Raw genomic sequence first — 24,149 nt, forward strand, 5'->3', positions numbered from 1 at the left:
GGGCAGCAGGTGTGTGTGTGTGTGTGTGTGTGTGTGTGTGTGTGTTCATAGTAATGAAGGAACATGTCAGTGCAACATTGTTGCTCATTGATGTGTTTTTAATAGTTTTTGGACAACAATGGCGCTCTATGGCACAGACGATATATCAGGCTTTATACACACAATACTCGTTAGTAAGTATTAATTGTTGGTTTGAGTCTTTTTTTTTCTTCTTTAAATGGGATTTGTTGACAATAAGAAAAATATCAGCAAACCAGATTTGGGAAAGTGACACTTATGCGTTCAATATTACACAATAAACCCAGAGGATGATTTTACAGGACACCGACTACTAACGTTTTTGAATTAAGCCCCAAAAACGGACACACAGCGGTTTTTTTTTTTTTTAGAAATGATCTATACTCTTTCCTTAAAGCCTACTTCTATGTTTATACTTCATCGCCGTTCTCCCCCCGGGGGCGATGCTGCCCTCTGCACTGCTGAAGAAAAAGAAAAAGTTGCCGTCTATCATCGCCATCTATTGCTTTAACAGATGCTTGGATGGGTTTCTGAGTGCGTTTTCGAGGTAACGCTGAAAGAGTCTGTTCACCTGTCCAGGTTCGGTTTTTGTAGAGAAAGAGGAGTGAAGAGAAGTGGAGACGGGGGAGACGGGGGAGTGAGGAGGAGAGAGGGGGTGTAAAGTGAGTGTTGACTTCAGTGGGCGGCCCCTGGGAGTCAGCTGATTGGTCGTTCAGAGAGGACGCTCGGCCCGCTGTGCTGTCAAACAGCTCCACAGACAACTGTTCCCAGGATGTGTGTGTGTGTGTGTGTGTGTGTGTGCGTGCAGTTGTTTGTCTATCTTAGTGAGGACCAATTTGAGTTTTGAAGGACACTCTTGCTTGTCCTCTCATCCTTCAAAAGTCTGACTTGGTGTTTTGATTATGAAGACCCACTCGACTCGTACGTGTGTTTTTCTTGTTACGTCACTTGGATGTTTGAGCCTCACGGTGCAGAATCACGTACGTGAGTTTGACACCAGAAGGACGATTTTCACATTCATCTGCTTTGTTCTTTCTGTGCTGACTTTGAATCGGAGTTTAAAGCTCCGCTCCAGACAAGCTTTGAATGTCTTAGTCTGTTTTTTCTACCAAATAAAAGAACTCATTAAAATTCTTTCAATTACTACTTGTCCTTATATATATTTTTATTGGACTGGCTTCTGATCCAGTTGAGATGCTCACATGTTCACGTCTAAAACTCTGATTCAAGGAAAGTACAGAGAAACTTTCCTCCTTCGGCAGACGAATCCTTCTAGTGTCGAACTCTCACACATGATCGTGCACAGTGAAGCTCCAGATGAAGTGTAGGAGAACTTCTTTCTCTTGCCTGTAGTGCTATTTACCAATCTAATCTTGTGAATTACCAAGTGTTGGAGATATTGTCTCCAATATAATGGAACTAGACGGCACTCTGCTTGTGGAACTCAACAGCAACGTCTCTTTCCATAAATCATGACCTGGTAACTCGAGATAATTCACCTAGACGCACCAAATGTATCACCGCGCAGAAGGAAGCGTGCATGGATTACATACTTGTTGGCGGAAAGAGATGTTGCTGTTGAGTTTTTGAAATATTCCATTATATTAGTGAGAAGGCAGACATCTCTACGGCCGATACCAACACTCGGCAACTCACACCAAAGCAATCTAGAGAGATGAAGAGCTCCACAGGTTTGAGGAATAATATGAATCTTTCTTGGTTTTGTGGTGTACTGTCCCTTTAAGGTTAGGGGCTGGGGAATGCATGATGCCAATGCAGGTCCTCACAAGTATAGAAGAACAAGTCTGTGTGTGTGTGTGTGTGTGTGTGTGTGTGTGTGTGTGTGTGTGTGTGTGTGTTTTGCAGAGCCATTTCAGCTCCACTGTCCCACCGTATGGCCGTTGCTATAGTAACTACTCGACTGTAGAATGCCCACGTTGCCATAGTGACGTCCTGAAGAACCGTGTTCCATATTCACAACGAAACCGTCTGTTTCTAGAAAAACACCGCGGCACGACCTGCACTGACTTTACGACCTGTACTGACTCACAACAAGCTGTGTGTGTGTGTGTGTGTGTGTGTGTGTGTGTGTGTGTGTGTGTGTGTGTGTGTGTGTGTGTGTGTGTGTGTGTGTGTGTGTGTGTGTGTGTGCCCGGAGCTACGGCAGGTTGTCATCCCGCAGGCTCTCCAGGATCTTGACCAGGCTCTCCAGTCCGAACACGTAGCCCCGGTCCGGCCCGTCGTGCACCGCCGTGTCGCCGCGGAAACCCTTGAAGGTGGAGTGGGCGAAGTCGATCATACGCACGTCCACCATGGGGGGCTGCCGGGGGGCGGGAGGAGGGGGGCAGGGACTTAACTTGGGAGCAGGGGAGAAGGAGTCTGGATGAGGCTGAGGCGAGGGGAGAGGGGGGAGGAAGGAGTGGCAGTCTGACTTGGAGGGCGGGGCCTGTGGGGGAGGACGAGGGGAGGACGAGGGCGTAGCCATCAGTCCAGGTCCCTGAGAGGACAGGGACCCCGGGTCTGGGTTCTGACTAATGCCCTTTTCACAGGGAGCGTCTGGGGCCAGAGGTGCGTGGGGGCCGGGGCCACAGTGGGGCTCTGCGGGGGCCGCGGGAGTCTTCTGGTGCAACGTTGCATGTTCAGGCTCCTGCAGACAGAAGCCGGGGGATCAGTATCATTCATAACGTTGACATTCAAATTATAAATCAACATTCGAATGCGGTATGTTATTAGTTTTACACTATTTGTAGAGTTAGATTCCAGCGGTGGGGGGGGGGGCATCGCTTCTGACTCGTGTGATCCAAACATTTCCACAAGTCAAAATGTATCGAACAAAGATGGACGTCATCATTTAAAAGATTCACAACATGTAACAGAATATTCTGCCTTCATCCATATTTGTGTGTGTGTGTGTGTGTGTGTGGGGGGGGGGGGTCTCTTCTGTAGCGTGAACGTTGGGTCAGAGCTGGTTTTGTTTGCTCTGACCTCCCCACAGAAGGAGATGTATGGAACATCATCACAGAGCAGATTTACTTCGACACCAAAACACACACTTTACACCTTCAGCTCACCTTTCCCTCATAGATGATGAGCAGTGAAGACGAGTAGAAGCGATAGGACGCCTGCTTCTCCAGCACCGCCTTCAGGCTGCGAAGCTTATTCAGGACTGGCTCAAAGAGGTCCTGCCTCAGACCCTTCCCGTTGTGCATGTACTGGTAGAGGGCCTGGCGGAAGCCATCGATCGACAGGCCGCGGCCGTAGTACTTGTTCCTGCAGAGGTAGTGACCGGTGTTCAGCTGGTACACCTGCAGAGACAGAGACACCTTCTTTTCAAGGACTTTCCAGGCCCAATTCTCTTTAAATTCAAGGACCCAACACGGCATAGATTGAAGATCAAGGTGATGTTACAACACTGACAGTTGTATAATGAGAACTAGCCTTCGCGGTTGTCGTACCTGCATGCCACACACTCTGACTCCCAGCGTCGCTGAAGTGCTCTGTTCACATTTCTTCATCTGCCTGGCCGCCTTCTCCTCGGAGGCGTCGTCTCCGTGCTGCCTGGTGCCCATCTTCAGGTCCAGGATGCAGGGGTAGGAGAAGTGGTGGACCACGTTCTCCAACAGCAGAAACTCTGGTTCAAACGATGCGGTTAAGGAGCAAATCTCGGTTTGTCAAGCGAAGCGTTCCTGATCTCGGGGTGGAGAAACACACACAGCAGCTTCTAACGTTCTGCTCTCCACATTTAAATACTTATTTAGCTTTTTGGTATTTGACCTTTGACCTTTGATCAAAGAAGACTAAGATAAGACAATGCCCAGAACTTTAGTGAACTAACGTGTGAGGTTGACTCGACGTGAGAAAACGAACGAGGACACGTGACACGAAGCTGCTCTGCCTGCACACAGATGGACCTTGTTGAGGACGGAGTGTGTGTGTGTGTGTGTGTGTGTGTGTGTTGTTGTGTTTTCCAGGCAGCTGCTGTCTTTGAAGCTGAAGATCAAAACATGACCTTTGACCTGACACCTCCCATCCTCACATTTACACTCAGTGCCTCTTATCGCACCGTTACACAACACTAGTAGAGCAAGTAACGATGAATCATCGATTATCGGATCTGTTGTATCGTCTATCGTTTTGTCCACGACTAAAAGATCGTTTACTGTCAGAGAGAACCAACAAATGTAAGAATTCTGACTTTTTAACAATAAGAAATGACTCAAACTGAATTAAAATAGTCGATTTCTCTTTGCAGCTCTAAACTTCACTGCTCGATGGTCGCATAGTCGACTACTAAAACCACGAATCAGAGTTGTGACCAGCAGATGATTCTCCTGGATGATAATATTTAGCCATTGTTTTGTCAAATGAAGAAACAGTGAGTGGATTTGATTGGTGGACGAAGGATACTGAAGAGTTTGCGGTCCTTGGATTCGGACCTCATGCGGCTGAGCTGCTGTTTGTGGCAGCGGAGGCTCCAGGGGTTGTGGCTGATCTTCTCTGAACTCAAACCGCTGTTCCAGTCCAACATCTGGAAGGGAACGTCCGAGTGGATCTTCGGGTCGAGCCTGGGACTCTTCAGCTCTGCAAGGCTGCAGGGAGGAGGAGGAGGAGGAGGAGAGAGGGTTATTAATATTGCAAACATTGCTGATGGTGACCCTCAGCTACTGGCAGACAACCACAACCCGAGCGTATGTGCAGAGTGGAGACGTCGCCATCACAGGCGAACAAATGAAACACACCCCTTGATTGTTGGAAGCATTTAGAATAATGTAAGTACACAGATGAAGAGCATGTGTAACATAGGTCTAATGTGGGAATGTAACACACACAGCCGTGTTTGTTCGCCCCAAACAGAAGCTGAATGTTTGGGTTGTGGATGTTTTTTGTCGACCAACTAATAAATGAAACCATTAAAACCTTTAGTAACGGACGACCTGGAGTATTGAAATACTCTTCCTGCTGTATGATCTTACTTATCAGAAGTTTCGGTGTCGTGGGACTCCCTCCTGTCGGGCCGCTCCTCTTTGTGTTCGGAGGAGGACGAGGAGCGATGGAGGCTGCGCCGGGAGTGTTTCCTCCGCGGCTGCTCCCTCTCTGGGGGGTCGCGCTCCTCGTGCTCCGCCGTCCCTCCCTCCATGTTGCTCTCCACGTACGGGTAAGCCACCAGGTTGATGTAGCCGTCAGAGTCGCCCTCGAAACAAACCATCACCACACCTGACGGAGCAAAACAGACGTTTAGAACTTTACAGCAAAGGAGGAAGTTACAAACTGCATCTTTAAAGTCTTCCTGGGTCAGATCTTAATCTACATGAGCATGATGATGTGGAGTCACAGTACGTGTACTTTATATCTCCATATCTACATATACAGATGAATTAAAAGCTCTGAAGCCTCCTTCCACGGGGTTGATGAGCGTGGAAATGATGTTGATCCCATGCCGCAGCACCGAACACTAACGGGAGATTATCTAAAGAGCAGCGAGGCTCATGTTGGAACACCTACCCTCCCTGTCATTCGTCCTCCGTCTGTGTATCAAGATTTAGTAAATGTTCTGTAAGTTCAATTGAGAAACAGTTTACAGATTAAATACCCAGATAGATGTCTGACGATGTTTTATTTAAACGTTAGGCTGTTATTTTTAGCTTTACAAGCGGAGTGCAGCATCTCATCCTCGCTAAGTGAGGAACCGAACATCCTCCCGGTTTGTCCAAGTTCAATTTTACAGCAAGTTTGCTCCGTAGATGGAAATCATTTCCAAACATCACGTCCAAACTGAAGCGTGCGCTCTGACGACAGGAAACAGGACTTCACCTTCACCTCCACGTCCGACAACACAAGAAGAAACCTGATCTGATAATGTCACAACACTTCTGGATGAAAACAACCTTGACAGATTCAGAAAGTCGTTCCCTGGCAGCTGTCTGTCTGTCTGTCTGTCTCTCGCTCTGTCTCTCGCTCTGTCTGTCTGTCTCGCTCTGTCTGTCTGTCTCTCGCTCTGTCTGTCTCTCTGTCGCTCTGTCTGTCTGTCTCTCGCTCTGTCTGTCTCTCGCTCTGTCTGTCTCTCTGTCGCTCTGTCTGTCTGTCTGTCTCTCTCGCTCTGTCTGTCTGTCTGTCTCTCTCGCTCTGTCTGTCTGTCTGTCTCTCTCGCTCTGTCTGTCTGTTATTAAATGGTCATTTCCAAGAGTCCAAAACAATAAGTCTAAATTACAGTCTACATATATAAAAAAATATAAATATATATATATAAATATATATATATATATATATATATATATATATATAAATAAATAAATAAATATATATATATATATAAAAATAAATAAATAAATATATAAATATATATATATATAAAATAAATATATATATATATATATATAATGTACTGTAGAAAACATATTCAAATATTGTTAGTATGCGATTACTTGAGTGTATGTACACACAGTCCTTCTCAAGAGGTCTTATCAAGCACAGTAAAATAAAACACCTGTGTTGGCGTACTGTGACCGTGCGGGGGATTTAATACTTCCAAGAGCTTTGTAAACACGCTTTGCACTTTTTTTGACCTTGACAGTATTGTCAATCTACAGCCCACTCATAAAGTTGCCCCCCATATATTCTTTTAATTTCCTACACTTTATGTTTTCATCACCGTGTTCGATTGGTCCAGCATCTGCCTTCAACGGTTTTTGGATGTGCGCAACCACTATGTGTTGTTTTCCTGTGGGACCCCACTTCGTACTCAAAGCCCGCTCACGATGTTGAACACACAGCTTGTGTCTTGTAGCGTCTTCCTGACAAACCCTCCTCGTGGCAGACATTTATACATCAGACAGACATGAAACTAACGCATCATAATAATGACGCCGTTCAATTTCTGTGTTTCAGTGTTTTTGTTTGTTGGCACTTTGTCGTGACCCAACAAAATTAAATTTACATAGTTTGCTAAAATGACAAATAGGTCACATGTTGAAGGAGAGGGTGACGGGTGTGTGTGTGTGTGTGTGTGTGTGTCCTGGCTGTCAGAGTCTGTTTGGTTCTGTTACTACAGCAAAGGCGAGTGGAAACAGCCACATTATGTGTCCAGTGATGAAGAGCAGAGCAGCGAAAGCACTTCAGTGCCAGTAAACATCCGTACTTCTGTCTTCCTCTTCTGTTCGTCCATACCCAGAGCAGGAAAGACAATTTAAAGCAGTGTTTGGATTACGGGGGAGCCGGAGGAATAGCCCTGGTAGCTCATCTGGTGCAGCGACCCGGGTTCAAATCTGACCCGCGGCTCTTTGCTGCATGTTATCCTCCATCTCTCCCCATCCAGCTGTACCGTCATTAAAAGGCAACAAAGCCCCATAAATTATCCTTAGAATGAAAATGAAAAAGAAAAAGAAAAAGAGACCCGGTCTCCTCTCAAAGCAACAGACAGACTAACAACCCTCCTACATTATACATCTAATCTTATTAAAAGATATCTGCACACTTTGTAGGGCAGTAAAAGTGATTGTGGGACATTTCAGTCAAAACAATTCACTTCACTTCCATTCTAAGGATTTCTAATCATACATGTAACCCATTAAACAGGTCATTATCTGTGATTTTATGTATTATGATGTGTGCCAATCTTTGCGTGTAAATCTTCAGTGTGTGGATCTGCTGCTGGATTAGATGGATTTATCTAAATTAAACTCTTCTGTAATCTTGTGTTGAGGCTGCGGTGAACTGGCCACAACAAGTTGACACTGAAGAATCTGAGGCTGAGAATATGACAAGTTTAGGCTTCTTACATTAATAGACATAAAAACAACAAACCAGTTCCCCACCAACCCGAGACAGTCGTCACCTTTATAACACGTGTTGAGAGAGACGTCTAGCTTTTGCCACTGACTGTTAAAAGTGTGGACGCAAACTTGACCAAACACACTGGAAGAAGAAGAAGAAGAAGAAGAAGCTTTAACAGCATCAACTTGTCTCGTATGGAGTCACATGTGCAACGCAGTCACTGCTTTCTCTGCAGGGAAATACTGTGGAACAAATCCAAGAAGAAGTCTGAGGACGAGGGTATTCTCTGGAGTGCGTTTGTACTGTATATGGAGTCCACAAACAAATCCAGCGTGCATGCCGCAGTCAAACGGAACATCAGTGAGCGGTGACTGACCTTTATACTCCGGAGTGAACTCCTTCATATCTGGAGGCAGAGACTCGTAGAAGCGCTGCTCTCTGCTGATCAGAGGCTTACACACCGTGTGATCATCATACCGCATCATACTGGTGTGACCCCCCACCTGCACACACACACACACACACACACACACACACACACACACACACACACACACACACACACACACACACACACACACACACACACACACACACACACACACACACACACACACACACAGGTAAGAGAATAACCTACTGAAACACTAACATCATTATAATAATAATCTCACCAACATTATTTTTAAACATGTCATGACTACCCTACCTGGTGTACGAAGGGCTCCAGTGGGACGCCTCCTGCCCGTGGTCGAAGAGCGGCCCCTCCCCCCTGCGCCGCCCCCTGTAACTTGTTCTCCATGTTGTTGGTGTGAGGGAGGCACATGGCTCCTGGCGGACGCACCGCGCCTCCTCCTGCCGAGGAGAGAAGGATTTAAGACTAATGTTCACAGTGAAACCTCTCGACTGTCAGAAACTGCTCGTCAGATGGTCCAATAGCTTTGGAAACCCCCCCCCCCCCGCCCGCACTTTTGGTTTCAACACGTCGTTCGAATAACCCGGCCCTGAGATGCGAAGAAGTTTTGCTCAGGCAGCAGCTCTCGGGGCGGCCGGGTATCATGCAGATCGTGAATCACTCTTTGGGATTAGGGCTGCAACTAATTACTTTCATTATCAGTTAATCTGCATTTTATTATCTCATCATTTGTGTATGAAATGTCAGAAAATCCCAGTTTCTCAAAGACCAAGGGGGTGTCTTTAAATGTCTTGTTTTGTCGGCCCACAACCTAAAAGATATTCATTTTAATATCATATAAAACAGAGAAAAGCATACTATTTATTGCATTATTATTTGGGACAGTTGATCAATCAATCAAAACCAAAATGGTACTTTTTTCTTTAAGAAATATGAACAGTGGTCTCTAAACATAAGCAGCTGCACAGACTTAAAGTGGCAGTATATTATATACACACTTATTATTTAAATCAGGAGGAATAACATTTAAAGCCTTTTGGTGATCAAATCCAGTAAAGTCTTTGACGCTGAGCATTTATTTGAGTTATTATAAAGAAATGTTTCAATGAAGACCAGCAGGTGTTCTTCAAACACACAAAATCAGAACGCTGCTGTGTTTCACCCGACGGAGACACACGGAGACATTAAAGGTACTTTTCAGACAGAAAGTTGTTTCAGCTGCATTTGGAGTCCCTGTTGTGTATTTTGATCGGCCGGGAGAAACACTATTGTGTGCTCTCACATTGTGGGAGATGTTTCTGTGCTACACATTATAAAAGCCTTCAGGGCAAATGTGTAGTTTTAGGCTTTACAAATTAAATTGACTTGAAGAGTTTTGAATGTGGGCACAATAATAACGGATGTGGTTATTGAATTACTTATGTTTTTATTGTCCTATAAAATTGAGTTTATCTTCTTTTTTTAAATGATCACTCAAAGGAAATGATGTAAAACAAACTATTGTTTTGCTTGAACAAAAGAAAGAGGTTTTTGATTAATCAATAATTTTCTACTTTGGTCCAGACAAAGGAAACTACGGATGTTAACACATCCTCCATGTCCTCCGAGTGACCACCCACCCTGGTCCTGTCTTACCTTGGGCATGGGCTCTGGTGTGCAGTGACGGGGAGGGGGGGGCGCAGGGCACCACGGGCTGCTGGGAGCGCACGCCGGCCCCGGGGGGAGGCGGCGCCAGACCGAAAAACCACCTCGCAAGGCCTCCAATCAGAGTGCTCTAATCCACCGCCGGCAGCACGGCGACCCAATCAGGACAGTGGGTGGTGGGGCAGAACTGGGGGGGGGGGGGGCAGGAGAAGCAGAGCGTCAGGCAGGGTCCACACTTCCTGTAGCGAGAGGAAATAAAAACCATTTTGACTTCAATTATTCAATGTGTATTTAAAGCTGCGTTAATTGTGAATGTGCTGCAAAACCAAAACTGTGGGCTGAAAGAGGCTAAAGCTCTCGTGGAGCTGAGGCACGACAACTGTCTCCGGGTTTCTCACTTCCTTTCAAAAGTATTACGTTATTTCACGGTTATTCTTCTAAATAAAGAAAGAAATACGTTTTCCTGAACAGCTGTGACAACTGACAAAACACATTTTGGGTGAAAAACTCTCTGACATGATGTCACATTGTGTTACATTGTGTCCATTGTGTTACATTGTGTTACATTGTGTCCATTGTGTTACATTGTGTCCATTGTGTTACATTGTGTCCATTGTGTTACATTGTGTACATTGTGTCCATTGTGTTACATTGTGTTACATTGTGTCCATTGTGTTACATTGTGTCACATTGTGTCACATTGTGTCACATTGTGTCACATTGTGTCACATTGTGTCACATTGTGTTACATTGTGTCACATTGTGTCCATTGTGTCACATTGTGTCACATTGTGTTACATTGTGTTACATTGTGTCACATTGTGTTACATTGTGTCACATTGTGTCACATTGTGTCACATTGTGTCACATTGTGTCACATTGTGTCACATTGTGTTACATTGTGTTACATTGTGTCCATTGTGTCACATTGTGTTACATTGTGTCACATTGTGTCACATTGTGTCACATTGTGTCACATTGTGTCACATTGTGTCACATTGTGTCACATTGTGTCACATTGTGTTACATTGTGTCACATTGTGTCACATTGTGTCACATTGTGTTACATTGTGTCACATTGTGTCACATTGTGTCCTCCTTCAGTACAAAACAATCTCATTCACAACAGGTCTGTTCTCACAGAACCCACTTAGAAAAATAAAAACACACACACGCAGTTTTCTAGGCAAGTCGCCACAAACAGTTGACATCAAATGTTTCAGCACGTCAGATTCGACCAGACTGTAACACACGCACACACACACGCACACGCACGCACACACTTTTAATTTCCTGTAAGTCAACAGATGTCTCTCTGCAGATTATAAAACATTGTCAATATTCTAAGAGGATATTTTGTAATTTAGGATTTTCTCTCCCAACAATACAACGAGCAGCAGGATGAAATCAAAGTCCATCTGTTGCCGAGTAACATCTAAAATAAACACAATTATCAATTATTAGCATTAGAAACAATGGCACTGGAGACAATGTGAGTACAACACCGATTCATTTCCATTACGAGATCAAACATCTGAAGACACCACACTAATGTGATCCAGCTTGTTTTATAAAACCATGTGAATTCATTTCCGAAAGCATTTTTATTTGATGACCGCAAGAGACATTACATGATCCGGGTCAATGCTGCGCGTCCATTTTATAAATACATTTTGTATTATATTGCCGTCACGTGAAAGTAGCTTGAGAAGCATAGTTACAATATAAACGGGGGCGTTAAAGCCTTCGACAGTGTAATTACATTACATTACTTAGACCCCAAAACACTACAGTATACGGCCAACACCACGTTCCAGTTACTTTAGTGCAGTGGTTCCCAAACCTTCTGTGGCCAAGGCACACCTGTGTTCATATCCAGACACAACCCCCACCTGTGTTCATATCCAGACACAACCCCCTCTAACACATCGTGTCACTGTCATCACTCTGTGAACATCTAGTTCTCCTTCACACTAGCAGAGAGCCTTTGATGTGTCACACTCTAATGTTTCCCACCATGCACAAATGGCTAAAACGAGGTTCGCTTTGACAGATTTCTTCTTTTTTTTTTTTTAACTGATTGTTTTATTTATATTTAGGCCAAAGCATATACGATCTATTGTTTCTATATTGTGAAATAAGTGTGCAGTGTTTCCATGCGCTGCCTTGTGTATTGTTAAATGCAATAGGCCTAATTGTTTCAAAATCCCATGGCACACGGGGATTTGTCTCACGGCACACCGTTTGGGAACCACTGCTTTACTTTTGGTTCTGGATCTGTCTCTCCTGATTTGGTCCTCTTCTGCTCAGAGCCCTGAACTCAAACCCATCAAAACCCTTTAACTGGAACGCCGACTGTGAGCCACATGATATCAGCCAACATCAGAGTCGGCTGCAGCCAGGTTCAAACATCTTGTGCGAAACCTTCCCAGATAATAGGCGCTACGTAAATGTTATATCGGCGGATAAATGCCAATCATGTCCAGCTGTCACAAATGGGCGAAATGTTCAGGTGTCCACATACTTTTAGATATATCCTTCCTCCCCCCTGACTTTTCTCGAATCCCCCTCTAGCACCGCCTGTCTAATCCTCCAATCCCATCATGCACCTCAAAACTGCCCCAATATGACTCATCCTCGCCTGCATGAAGACATGAGAAGAAAGGAGGAGGAGGAAATAAGGGAACAAAGAGGAAGAAAATGATTGGAGGGCTATTTAATAACGTCACAGCCTGCACATGTATATGTGTGTGTGTGTGTGTGTGTGTGTGTGTGTATATATATGTGTGTGTGTGTGTGTGTGTGTGTGTGTGTGTGTGTGTGTGTGTGTGTTTCTGAAGGCATCATCTGGTCAGTGTCAAGGCTGCAGCGAGGCACGACGCTCGCTGATCATATCACGATGTGGGCTGACACAAAACACAGCTTCCATACGCAACAGTTCAGACACGCCGAGACATTTTTCAAATACAAATAACTTTTCTGTCTTACTCAAAACAGCAACATCTTTAATATCCGTTTAATACAACATTTAAAGTTATTGACAGGCCTTTATTTTCAATTCCGCTCAGAAACAGTCAAAACATATCGCGTGTGCTCACTGGTGGTAACCACAGGTGTGTTTTAATAAAACAGTTTCCAGAAATATTGGAAATGCAGAGTTTCCCCAAGAAATCCGTTATCAAGACGACTCGACTGTGTTCAACTGGTGATTATCAAACTAACTTCAGGTCGTTTGATCTGCACTGCAGCATTTGTCTGGACATTTCCGAGTGCGACTGATGAGAATGTCTCACAACTTGTAAAAAGGTTAGATTTTTTCCTGCGACTCAGACGTTGCTCTGATTCAACTACCAAGCAGCGAACACACGATGTCATTGATCAATCAACAGATCCGCATCTCATTTAGTCATCAATGTTCTCACTACATGACCTTTAAATAATCTCCTCATTCATTAAATATGTGGCCATTGCCTGTTTTTCCCTAATGGTTAAGCCTGATATTATATTTCTCCTAGCATTATCAGAAGCGCAGTTTATTTCAGGCAATTAATCGATTGAATTTTTTTTATCTGCAAGTATAATGATGATCAGTTCGTCTGTTTAGCAGAAATGACAAACATTTGGGTTGAATTGAGTCTAAATTTCACTGCGGTGTAAATGTGTGACGTAAAATGAGAGGTAAAATAATACTGAAGGCTATAATATCTACAATCCAAGGGGACGAATCGCCCCACAAAGACAAAAACAAGACTTTGTTTTTAACCATCATGATAAAAATGTTTTCCATAAACAAGTCAGCGTTCACAACCAGCTACAAGTGTTTAGCAACTGCACCTGCGAACCACTGCGTTTAAATCACTGAGGTTAGTGACTGAAAACCTCAAACCACCAACATGTCATCAAGGTACTAAATTACTTTAACTGCACTGAACCCACATCACAGGCAGCGATCACTGCTCGCAGCGCGGCGCACGCATTAAGCCACGATGGAAAGTCAACATCTAACTTTCTGATCTCAAGTCTACTCTCACACACACACACACACACACACACACACACACACACACACACACACACACACACACACACACACACACACACACACACACACACACACACACACACACTTTCCCATGAGCAATGAAATCTAAAGTTAGCAGTAAACAGTAAACATCAGGTCACATCTGTTCTGCTTTCTGGGATCAGTGAAATCAACCCGATGATCCATGACGTCTAACATTTCACTGCACTCAACAACATGCACACAAAAAACGTCTATCCGACACTTAGCACACCCACAGTTTAATTATTAATTCATACAATGTTGACTGGTTGATTGCTATACTCCTTATAGTTTGAGTCTACACACGAGTATAAAACACGAGCTCATCGTTATTGTTTAATAACGCAGTCCGACAGCAGGAGAGTCTGCAGTCATTGAATCAAGACTATAGAAATGAGAAGAAACAAATGTAATATATTCAGAAATGATATTGAGGAAGCATGAGGACTCTTCAGCAGTTTTGTAAATGTAGATACTGAAGTCTGCCGTTACACATCAGTATGTCCTACATCACTACCCGGCTACATAACGATTGTTGCCGTCACTGCATCGGTTTATGTTTTCTGTTCTGCTTTAAACACAATGTTTGTTTTTTTATTTAAAGACACCAAACCTCAAATATTAAGCTCCAGTGATATTGTAATGCTGGAAAGCATTAAAAAAACCCATTAGATCACAATCTGAACTTCTGTTACAGACACATTAACCAACATTTGGACAGTAATCAGCTGCACGGCTGTCGGGATGGAGATGTTCTCGTGTTTTGGTCCAAAGTAAAATATCTCAACAACTATTGGATGGATTTCTATGAACCTTTGGTGGCTGGCTGTGAGCTTACGAAGCGCTTGATTTGATATGCAGCAGAGTTACTACTCGAGGAGCAACTATTCTAAATGTCAATATGGAAGTCGATCATGTTCCTTTGGTTGTGGGAAGTCAAAATCGTGATTGCAATTAAAATGAGATTAGTTGTGCAGCTCTACCGGAGGATCCCGGACGTTTCCTTTACAGCCACGAGGAGGTTTGATGTTTTTAAACTCAATATCTCAAAACCTTTTGGATGGTTTGGCGTGAACGTTTGGTGCAGACATTCACGTCTCCCTGAGGATGACTTGCAACATTTCATCTAGCATCATCATTCCCATCAGCCTCAGCTGTATGTTGTGTTTAGCACCAACTACAAATCACTGTTAGCATTATGAACATAACATTATGCCGATGTTAGCATTTAGCTCAAAGCACCGCTGTGCCCGAGTGCAGCCTCACAGAGCCGCGAGCAGCGCTGGGATCAAAAGGTATCTGGTCACACAGAGGTAGGTATCGGGGTATTATGTGAACAGCTGGTGTTTGGTAACGTCTCTGCACGGTGGTCTTGTCTCCGTTAGTGGGTCTATATGTGTCTCCTGTGAATTCCTGGCACACAGACAACAGGTGTGTGATTCCAGCAGGCAGCGTCCTGCATGCAGTGTGATGCAGAGGGCTGGGAATAGGCTGCTGGAGGGCAAAGTCAAGGACGACTCGCCTCCCCTGCTGTCTCCTCAACACACCATCCTCCTCCTGTTTCCATTATCCCTCTGCCCAAATCCCCTCACCTCCCACTCTGTCTTTGTATCTCCTTCGATCTAATTATTATTTATATACTGTTATGTTTGTTAGTGATAAAATTCAAAACTGAGCTCTCCTAGTTTTGCTTTAATTTTGCGCTTGCCTCTTCTTTCAGTTTGCATTCATCACAATACCTTATTGTCTCGTTGAAATTAATGTTGTGACACAAAAAGGCAATTTCATATTTCTTCCGGTAAAAAAAAATATGCTTTGCTAGTGGATTCTTTCATCGACCAGTGAGTCGGTGAGTCAAAAAGAAAAGTTAATTTTGGACCCTGTAAGTGTGTGTGTGTGTGTGTGCGTGCGTGTGTGTGTCTCTCTTTTTCTTATGTCAATAACACACAAAATAAAACACACGCAGGTTGTTTTGGAGCCGATGCGTCATAGCTGTGGGCTGCTTTTATATTCCGTCGTTTTGTGCAAAATGTTAAATGATTGTGTAAATAACGTGCAGTTCACGTGCAGTTCACGTGTAGTTCACGTGCAGTTCACGTGTAGTTCACGTGTATTTAACGTTGGATAGATCAGTAGAACAGAGATGTCCGGCTCACTCTCCCCCTCTGCTGCTGTGAGCACAACTTGCCAGATGACTTTTACTTTAGAAATAGTTTGAGCTCCACGACTTCCCTCGCATCAAAGCTAAGTATGTTGTCCCCACAAACAGACAGACGAACGTCCCCGTCTCTAATCGTCCCACTGTGTTCTGCCAGGTGTGGTGAATAACCTGAGCAGCCAGCCAATCACATTAGAGGATCCGAGTGAGCGTATCTTACATCATCAGCCATCACTGGGACAAAGCTGCGGGCTCACTTCGGCTCTACGACAGACACTGATTAAGATGCTATTTCTGACTGACGGACCGCGTGTGTGTGTGTGTGTGTGTGTGTGTGCACGTGTGTGTGTGTGAAGGATCCTCCTGTCCTTCAGTAAGTCAGAGATAGAGCCAATTAAGGACTTCCGGAAATAAGTAGAAGAGTAGAAATGCGTAGTTTGGCAGTGAGTTGCATTGGTGTTGAATTTCAAGGGTTAATAAGGACGTGCAGCACATTTATCAGGAGACGTTGTCAGAAGTTTAAAGGAAAGGTACGTCACGATTAGTCAGACACCAGCAAACTAAGTACATAGCAGAGAAGCTTTGTTCTTCATACACCGGATGTGTCTTAACCAGCCGTGCATTAGCATCCCATGCTGTGTCTTAGTAAACACCTGCAACAATCAGAAAGATGTGAAGTCACAAACCTGTGGTGTTGAGGATGCTTATGAAACATTGACGGAATAAATCTTTCAGATAATAATGACACCCTAATAATACAGTTCTTTAAGAAGTTATCCTAAGTGAGTCCTGAAGTGGACACTTCTTTAGAAACCCATTATTATGTAAAACCTTCATTTAAAATGCTTCATGATGTCCAGATCAGGTTGCTCAGAGTTTCAGCTGCACAAATAACTTTCCATGTTCAAACTCTAATCATCACTTGCATGCTGGTCCATTAAAATATGCACAAATAGGGTCCGATGCCCAACTCCAGCTTTAATCAGCTGGATATTTATGTGTTCTTAGTCTCATTTGTACTTCTTATATTATCAGCGTTTAGCTTTGAGTATTATTCCTGCAGCCACAATGAACTACTATAGCAGCGAGTATTCCTGACCGTTGTAACTCTATTTGTGTCTCTATTACACAATGAGGATGGTGGGGGGAGAGCTGCAGGTGTTGTTGCAGGTGTTGCTGCAGGTGCTTGCTGCAGTTTGAATAAACATCCAACAGAATCAAAGTGAGGAATTTGACTTTAAGAGAGCGTTGGTGACGAACATCAGGGGAACAAACAGGAGACTGAACTGTAGTGAGAGAAAAACACATACTTAAGACATCTCTGGTTTGAGTCCAACTGATGTTTGTCAAATGTTATCCTACTAAACTCTTCCCCTCAGGTAAAAACTAAACCCCAAAAAGAAATCTTTAAAAAACCTGTCTGCAGGGATAAAAAGGACAAATAACTAAAAAACAGAAATAAAGAGTTTTCACACGGCCCTGTCACACAGCTCCGTACGGCAGAAACATGTCGGCGTAAATGAAAAGTAGCTCAAAATGTGTCAGAGTCCAAATACGTCCAACTTTTCCACAGCGGTGTTGTAGCTGACGTATACATAACGTACATAATTATTATACGTATGTCAAACATTGATAGCGTATCACTTACTTATTTAAAACGTATCAGAGCGTCTGGACAACGGAGCTGGAAAAGTGCCATCTGGTTCACGTCATGCTGGAGAACGGCTAACATGCTGAACGCTAGCTGTACTGTAGAAACACGTTAATAAGTTACTCCATCGTCAGGCATCATCTTAACATCGGGTAGGAATAGGTTATCCACTCAGTTATCAATACATTGGCTGTAGGATTCACCGCCAGCCGACGTAGCCTATATCTAACGTACCTCTAACGTAGTCACGTAGGTATTCACGTACTATATTTAATGTATGTAAGTATTCACGTACTGTATTTACGTAGGTAAGTATTCACGTACTGTATTTACGTAGGTAAGTATTCACGTACTGTATTTACGTAGGTAAGTATTCACATACTATATTTACGTAGGTAAGTATTCACGTATTATATTTACGTAGGTAAGTATTCACGTACTGTATTTACGTAGGTAAGTATTCACATACTATATTTACGTAGGTAAGTATTCACGTATTATATTTACGTAGGTAAGTATTCACGTACTGTATTTACGTAGGTAAGTATTCACATACTGTATTTATGTAGGTAAGTATTCACGTACATATTCACGTATGTCTAACGTAACGTAACTTATGTGTAACGTCTGCATATCTTATGAAGCACACGTCGGGTACGTCCGGTAATTTTGAACATGCTCAAAACATCAGCGTTCAACAACGCACGCCAGCGTAACAACGCCTGCTCTTAACGAACACTACTTATACCTTACATCAACGTACACCAGCGTGTTGCCGATATTTTGTATACGCTATATTTTTGTATATCTGATGCATTCGTAGGGCATTCGTCTGATACATTTTGTATTAGGAAGTGATACGCTATCAATAGGTTAGACATCACTTTTCCGATCCGATGAAAGGTTGGACGTATTTGGACTCTGACAAATTTTCATATGCACCAGCACACGTTTCTGTCATACGGAGACGTGCGACAGGGCCTTTAGATTCAATCATATCATTTTTCAACTATCAATTTATTGTTTAGTCGATAAAACGTTCAAACTAATGAGAAATGCTGTGAACGAGTTCACAAACCCCAAAGTGATGTTTTCTTAAGTCTCATTAAGACCGACAGACACAATAAATACATAGTGCTAACGCTAACACGCTGTAACCAGCTAATGTTTGTTTTTTACTTGATAGATTAATGAATTTCTTACCTAAATCATTTAAATCTATGACCATTAATATAAACGGTTCGGCTCTACTCTGCTCCATCACAGTTGGGAAACACAGCTGACCAAATGTGATTACAATCAACACAGAGACCTGTTCCACCTGCATTACAATCACCTCAAGTAATCAGATTATAATCTGTCAGAGGTCACATTGATATACAGGTGCACATTTACTCAAGAAGCAACAATGGTAACGAGACACATTAACAAAATGGTGACAGGTGTGGATGAGATGGACTTAGATGTGCAGAACTCTTAAATCAACATGTTTCTACAAACACTAACTGCTCCGAGCGAACACTTCCACACCTTCTGTGCTGACTGAAGATTATGCTGAAGGGACGAATACATCTGTCACATTGTTTCGGGCAAAATATCTCGTCCCTAGCTACAATAAACAATAAACAAACAATTCAGTGTGATTATCAGGCTACATTTCCTCTGCAGCGTGCAGGATGTGGATCCTAAGAGAAAAAGGTAAAGTATCTCGTGATCTGACAAACACACGGAAGGACGATTATATCCCGCCGGGCCTGAGAGGAGAAGGAGGTCTGAGCTACTTTGTTTAGCCTCCTGATAACAAAACCCGGACCCAGATAAGATGCAGAAATGGATGGATCCAAACAGGAAACACAAAGATACGATTCAACATACATGGACAGTGAGGACACTGATGGCCAATAAATACACCAATAGGAAGTGCTTCCTGTCTGTGATAATGGACCATTACTGCATAATACACGAAGATGTAACGTGTGTAACGATCAACACCAGATGTAAACGTCAGAACATTCATTTCTGATTATTTTTGATCGATTATTGAACATTTAAATCTATATATAAATGGATATAATAATCTAATTTAAAAACTGTCATCTTGTGCAATATCTGTTGTTTGTTCAAATCTTAAGTGGTATTGTTCTAAATCTAAAATCCAAGCATTACTGTTACAATCTGACAAATATATCCCAGAATGCATCACTCGGTCATCATCCTCCTCATCACTCCCATCATAATGTCTTAACTCAGCAGCTTTAAGCTTTAAGTGTGTGTTATTGCTGAGTGGTCACACACACACACACACACACACACACACACACACACACACACACACACCGTTTCTAGTGTGATAGTTAATCAATTAGGCGGTGGTGCTAGAATGGGGAAAAACAGAGGAGGCGGAAGTATTGAAGGAAGGACAAGAGGAAGTAGAGGTTGTGAAGGATGCAAATGAAGGAAATGAAGACGTAATGAAGGAAAGAAGGAGCTAATTAAGGAATAGGGAGGAGGTGACATAGGGCTGCAAACCAACGATTATTTAATTATTGATGAATCTGCTGATTATTTTCTCGATTGATAGTTTGGTCTTCTACTCCATAAAATGTCCAGTTTCTCAAAGTCCAAGGGGAAGTCTTTAAATGTCTGTCAGTCCGAAACCTCTTCACTTTAATATGATATAAAAACAGACAAACAATCTCCATTTTTGAGAGGCTGAAAACAGCATTTTCTGCCATTCTTGCATGAAAAATGACTTTATTGATTATCAGAATAGTTGGTGATTATTCTTTGTGTGGATCGACTAATCGTTGCAGAATGGATGAAAAGAAAATGATGAGGGGAGGAGGTGATGGAAGTAAAAGTGAGGAAAGTACTGAAGGAAATGAGGAGCTAATGAAGGACAGAGGAAGAAATTAAACAAAGTATGAGATAATGATCGACACAGAGCCAGCGAAGGAACAGAGAAAGTAGTGTAGGAAAAGAGATCCGGCTCATTTTCAGTATCATGCAGCCCTGTGGGAGAGAAACCCCAAGCACATCTGTCAGTCTTAAAAATCACAAACTACAACTGGGAAAACATAAAAACTCACACACAGCTGCGGCTCATGTCCCCTGACACAAATCAACAGCTGCTGAGTGACACGCACACACACACACACACACGCACACACACACACACACACACACACACAGAACCAGAAGAACAATCTGTCCTATCAACAATCTTCTGAGACAACGACTCAGATCAGTCAAAACAACCACCAAGACCACACAATTCCTGCAGTACAGTTCAACACCACTGCAAACTGCAACCTCCATCATTTATATTAGAGTTAAATTAATACCTCTCTGACAGAGTGAATCAAAACTGAACATTATTACCTTTGCAAAGGTAGAATTTAAGATTCGTAAGCCTTTATTCAACCCCAGAGGGGAAATTCATGTGTTGCAGCATAAGTATATATAATATAATATAATAAGGAGGTACAAACAAGTATAATAAGAATAGAAGTAAAAATATAGAAACTATAAGAGCTCCAGATGTTGGTTGGTTGCCTGTAAATGGCTAAATGATCAAATTATAGACTGAAGTCTAAATTATACTTCAGCAAGCCGACACACATCATTTTTATTTATAATTTGGCGACAGTACATGCTGAGCTTATAGGTACAGACGCCAAGCCTGGCAGAGGTTTGTTTACATTCTGCGAACGAGAGCGCAGCAGCACAGAGATGGACATTTTTTCTTAAATAACCAAATAAGTGTGTAAATGTTTATTTAATAAAACACATCTCCAGATGGATAGTAGAGCTTCGAGGATTAAAAAAAGAGAAAAGCACAAACTGGGGCTATTTTATCATGTTGTAATTCTGTAGCTAACACACTGATTTAAAAGAAAACATTTGGAAAAGGGAATATCACAAAGCGTACAAAAGCTTTTAGATGTTTTTACATAAATACATTTTGTGTTTAACTTTCTTACATACAGTATGCCCATCCCACACACTTAAAAACATAATTATACACAGTAGAACCGAGGATTTCTACTATTCCCATAAAGACGAGGAAAGAAACATGAAACGTTACTGGAGACATACAAAGTCTGCTCGCATTGAGTCAACTTTTCCATTTTAAATATTTCCAAAATTATTCCAATCTCAAATATGATTAAGACAATTATATTCAATAGTCATTTCTAGTGATTTAAATCCCAAACTTTTGAATATGGAGATCTGAACTCATGCCCTTGACATCCACTGATGTTGATAGAAACCAAGCAGACAAAGAGGAAGTCTCGCTTTTGTCTGTCTCCCCCCAAATGTGGACAATAATACAGTTATACAGTCATCATCAAGCTCTAATTGACCAAGCTCCCTGCTGGAAGCCAGAGGAAAGACTGGATGCTCTCAGCAGGATACTCTGCATTGCATATAGGCCAGAAAATATCACATCCTCCAGTTACTTAGTAATGCATCAGTAAACGCAGAGAGGCATCTAACTGATGAATGTCTGTTTATTTATTTAACATTATGGTTATTTGTAGAGCAGCATGATAAGACAGTTCTGTATCAGCTGTATGATAACACAAAGCAGCATGGTCATCATCGCATCCAGTGCAGCATGAATTAAACATAGTAAACCATCAAGCCTCCACTGTCACCATGTAATGCAGTAATACCAATCTTAACACTGCTAACCTGTCTGTCACACTACATTACAGCAGGCAGTGCATCTGAATCCAAGCTGCAACCTCCTCCATTAATTATATTTACACCGAGCTAGCTTCAAGCTAATGAAACTTTTACGTACCCAGCTCTTAATGTTGAAAACGACACCAGCCCAGTGTCCAGTGTGAACCTGATGATAGCCAGTGTTGGTGTGGACTGGTAGCAGTGTGGCTAGCTGCCACATACAACACGTTTATAAACCCTTGGGTACCATATTAGTTAGCGTTAGCTGTCAGACTGGCCAGCAGCTTCTTGACCTTAGCCTGACAACACGCTAGCTAAGCTAAGTCAGCCAGACTTATCTTAAATCAGCTTACAATGCGAATAAAACTTCACATGGCTTCGTGTCATCTCGCTTTAACATGCTCCTCTAACTGCCGCTCGGTGTCCTGGTCACTGATGGGAAACACTGACGTTAGTTCTGCCGTTTAAGTAGCCTTGCATGCTAACGCTAGCTAAATAGCTAACATCACGGTTTGACGTTACGCAGTCTCTCCGTTTAGAGGCACCGAGCTGTCACAATAACAACATACCTTCAGGATCGCCCGGTGGGGGACACTGAGCTGACTTCGCGGAGGTCTCGATGGTTGTGCTTCAGATGACCGGAGAGGTTCATAGATGTCGGTCCCCGGTATCCAAAATCATTAACGGCGGAAAAAAAACATCCAGGAGGCTAACGTCATTACAGTGGAGCTAACGCAGCCTGTTTGGCTTTTACAGTTCATTTGCATGACGGCGACGCGCTGGCGCCCCCTACAGGCTGCTGCCGGATCTACTTCCCTCCTCCTTTTTTCAATGTATTAATTGAACATACATTAATCCTTCCACAGACCCCAGAGGTAGACTTTCAAGATTTAAAATCTGAAAAACCTTATTGGAATCAGAAATACTTTAACAGATAAGTTAAAGTAAAAATATGGACATTGCACCACAATATATAACATCAATAAATATGTACAAATATGTATATTAAAACATTTTTTAAATACAAATAATGTTAAAAGATTTGATGGATGATTAAGTCTTAGTGCCGAAAAGTGTGAGTAAGATCAATAAAAATATTGCTTGAAATGTACAGTGTAATAATGCCAAAGTGACGTGAGTATTGCACACAACATAAAAACATACCTTCATTAAGACTCAAATAAAATGACATTAAAACACAAATAATTCCATAAATAAATAAGAGCAGGTGTTAACATCTAGTTAAATGAGTACCTCTCTGACAGTGTCATTCAAAACTGAATATAATTATTTTGTAAAAGTATAATATATGGCTGACCTTTTGTTTGTTTTGCATTAGATTTTGCAGGTGTACCTAATAAAGTGGCCATTCAGTGTAGGTTGATAGAGGTTGCCTTCAGTTGCCTATTTGACAATATGTTATACTACTGTGGGATACGGTGTAAACATTACAATGTCAATTTATAGTCCCTATATATGGTAATAAAGTTACAGTATCTAAGTATATTATCTGCCGTGATCTTTAAGTAAGTAACCGTAAGTATAATTGTAGTATTAAGTAATAAGGTAAGTTATCGATTTATATTGGCTCATTTGTTGGCGCTTCAAATAAATTCCCAGTCACCTAAAATGCAACACCATCCAATGTAAACGTCCAAATGAAGACATTTGATTGGCCGCAAATTGTACAGTGGAAAAAAAATGAGCCAATCGATGAATCCGTTCTTGGTCGTTCTCA

General features: G+C 42.5%; 1 protein-coding gene across 3 annotated transcripts; it reads right to left on the reverse strand.

Annotated features, from left to right (window-relative positions):
* Positions 1–1,853: 1,853 nt before the first annotated feature.
* On the reverse strand, positions 1,854–23,153 carry ip6k1 (inositol hexakisphosphate kinase 1). Of its 3 annotated transcripts, none has more exons than XM_029431011.1 (9): positions 22,981–23,153; positions 9,839–10,034; positions 8,498–8,643; positions 8,165–8,291; positions 4,992–5,232; positions 4,426–4,607; positions 3,474–3,655; positions 3,090–3,323; positions 1,854–2,665 (listed from the first exon to the last, which is right to left on the reverse strand). In XM_029431011.1, exons 3-9 carry the CDS (start codon positions 8,612–8,614, stop codon positions 2,177–2,179), a joined length of 1,572 nt encoding a protein of 523 aa, XP_029286871.1. In that variant the 5' UTR covers positions 8,615–8,643; positions 9,839–10,034; positions 22,981–23,153; the 3' UTR covers positions 1,854–2,176. The 3 variants fall into 3 exon arrangements, with proteins under 3 accessions (XP_029286871.1, XP_029286872.1, XP_029286870.1); XM_029431012.1 differs by having other exon boundaries at positions 3,474–3,649; positions 9,839–10,086; XM_029431010.1 differs by having other exon boundaries at positions 9,839–10,086.
* Positions 23,154–24,149: the final 996 nt, after the last annotated feature.

Source organism: Cottoperca gobio, chromosome 5 (assembly GCF_900634415.1).
Source record: "Cottoperca gobio chromosome 5, fCotGob3.1, whole genome shotgun sequence".
Taxonomy (NCBI): domain Eukaryota; kingdom Metazoa; phylum Chordata; class Actinopteri; order Perciformes; family Bovichtidae; genus Cottoperca; species Cottoperca gobio.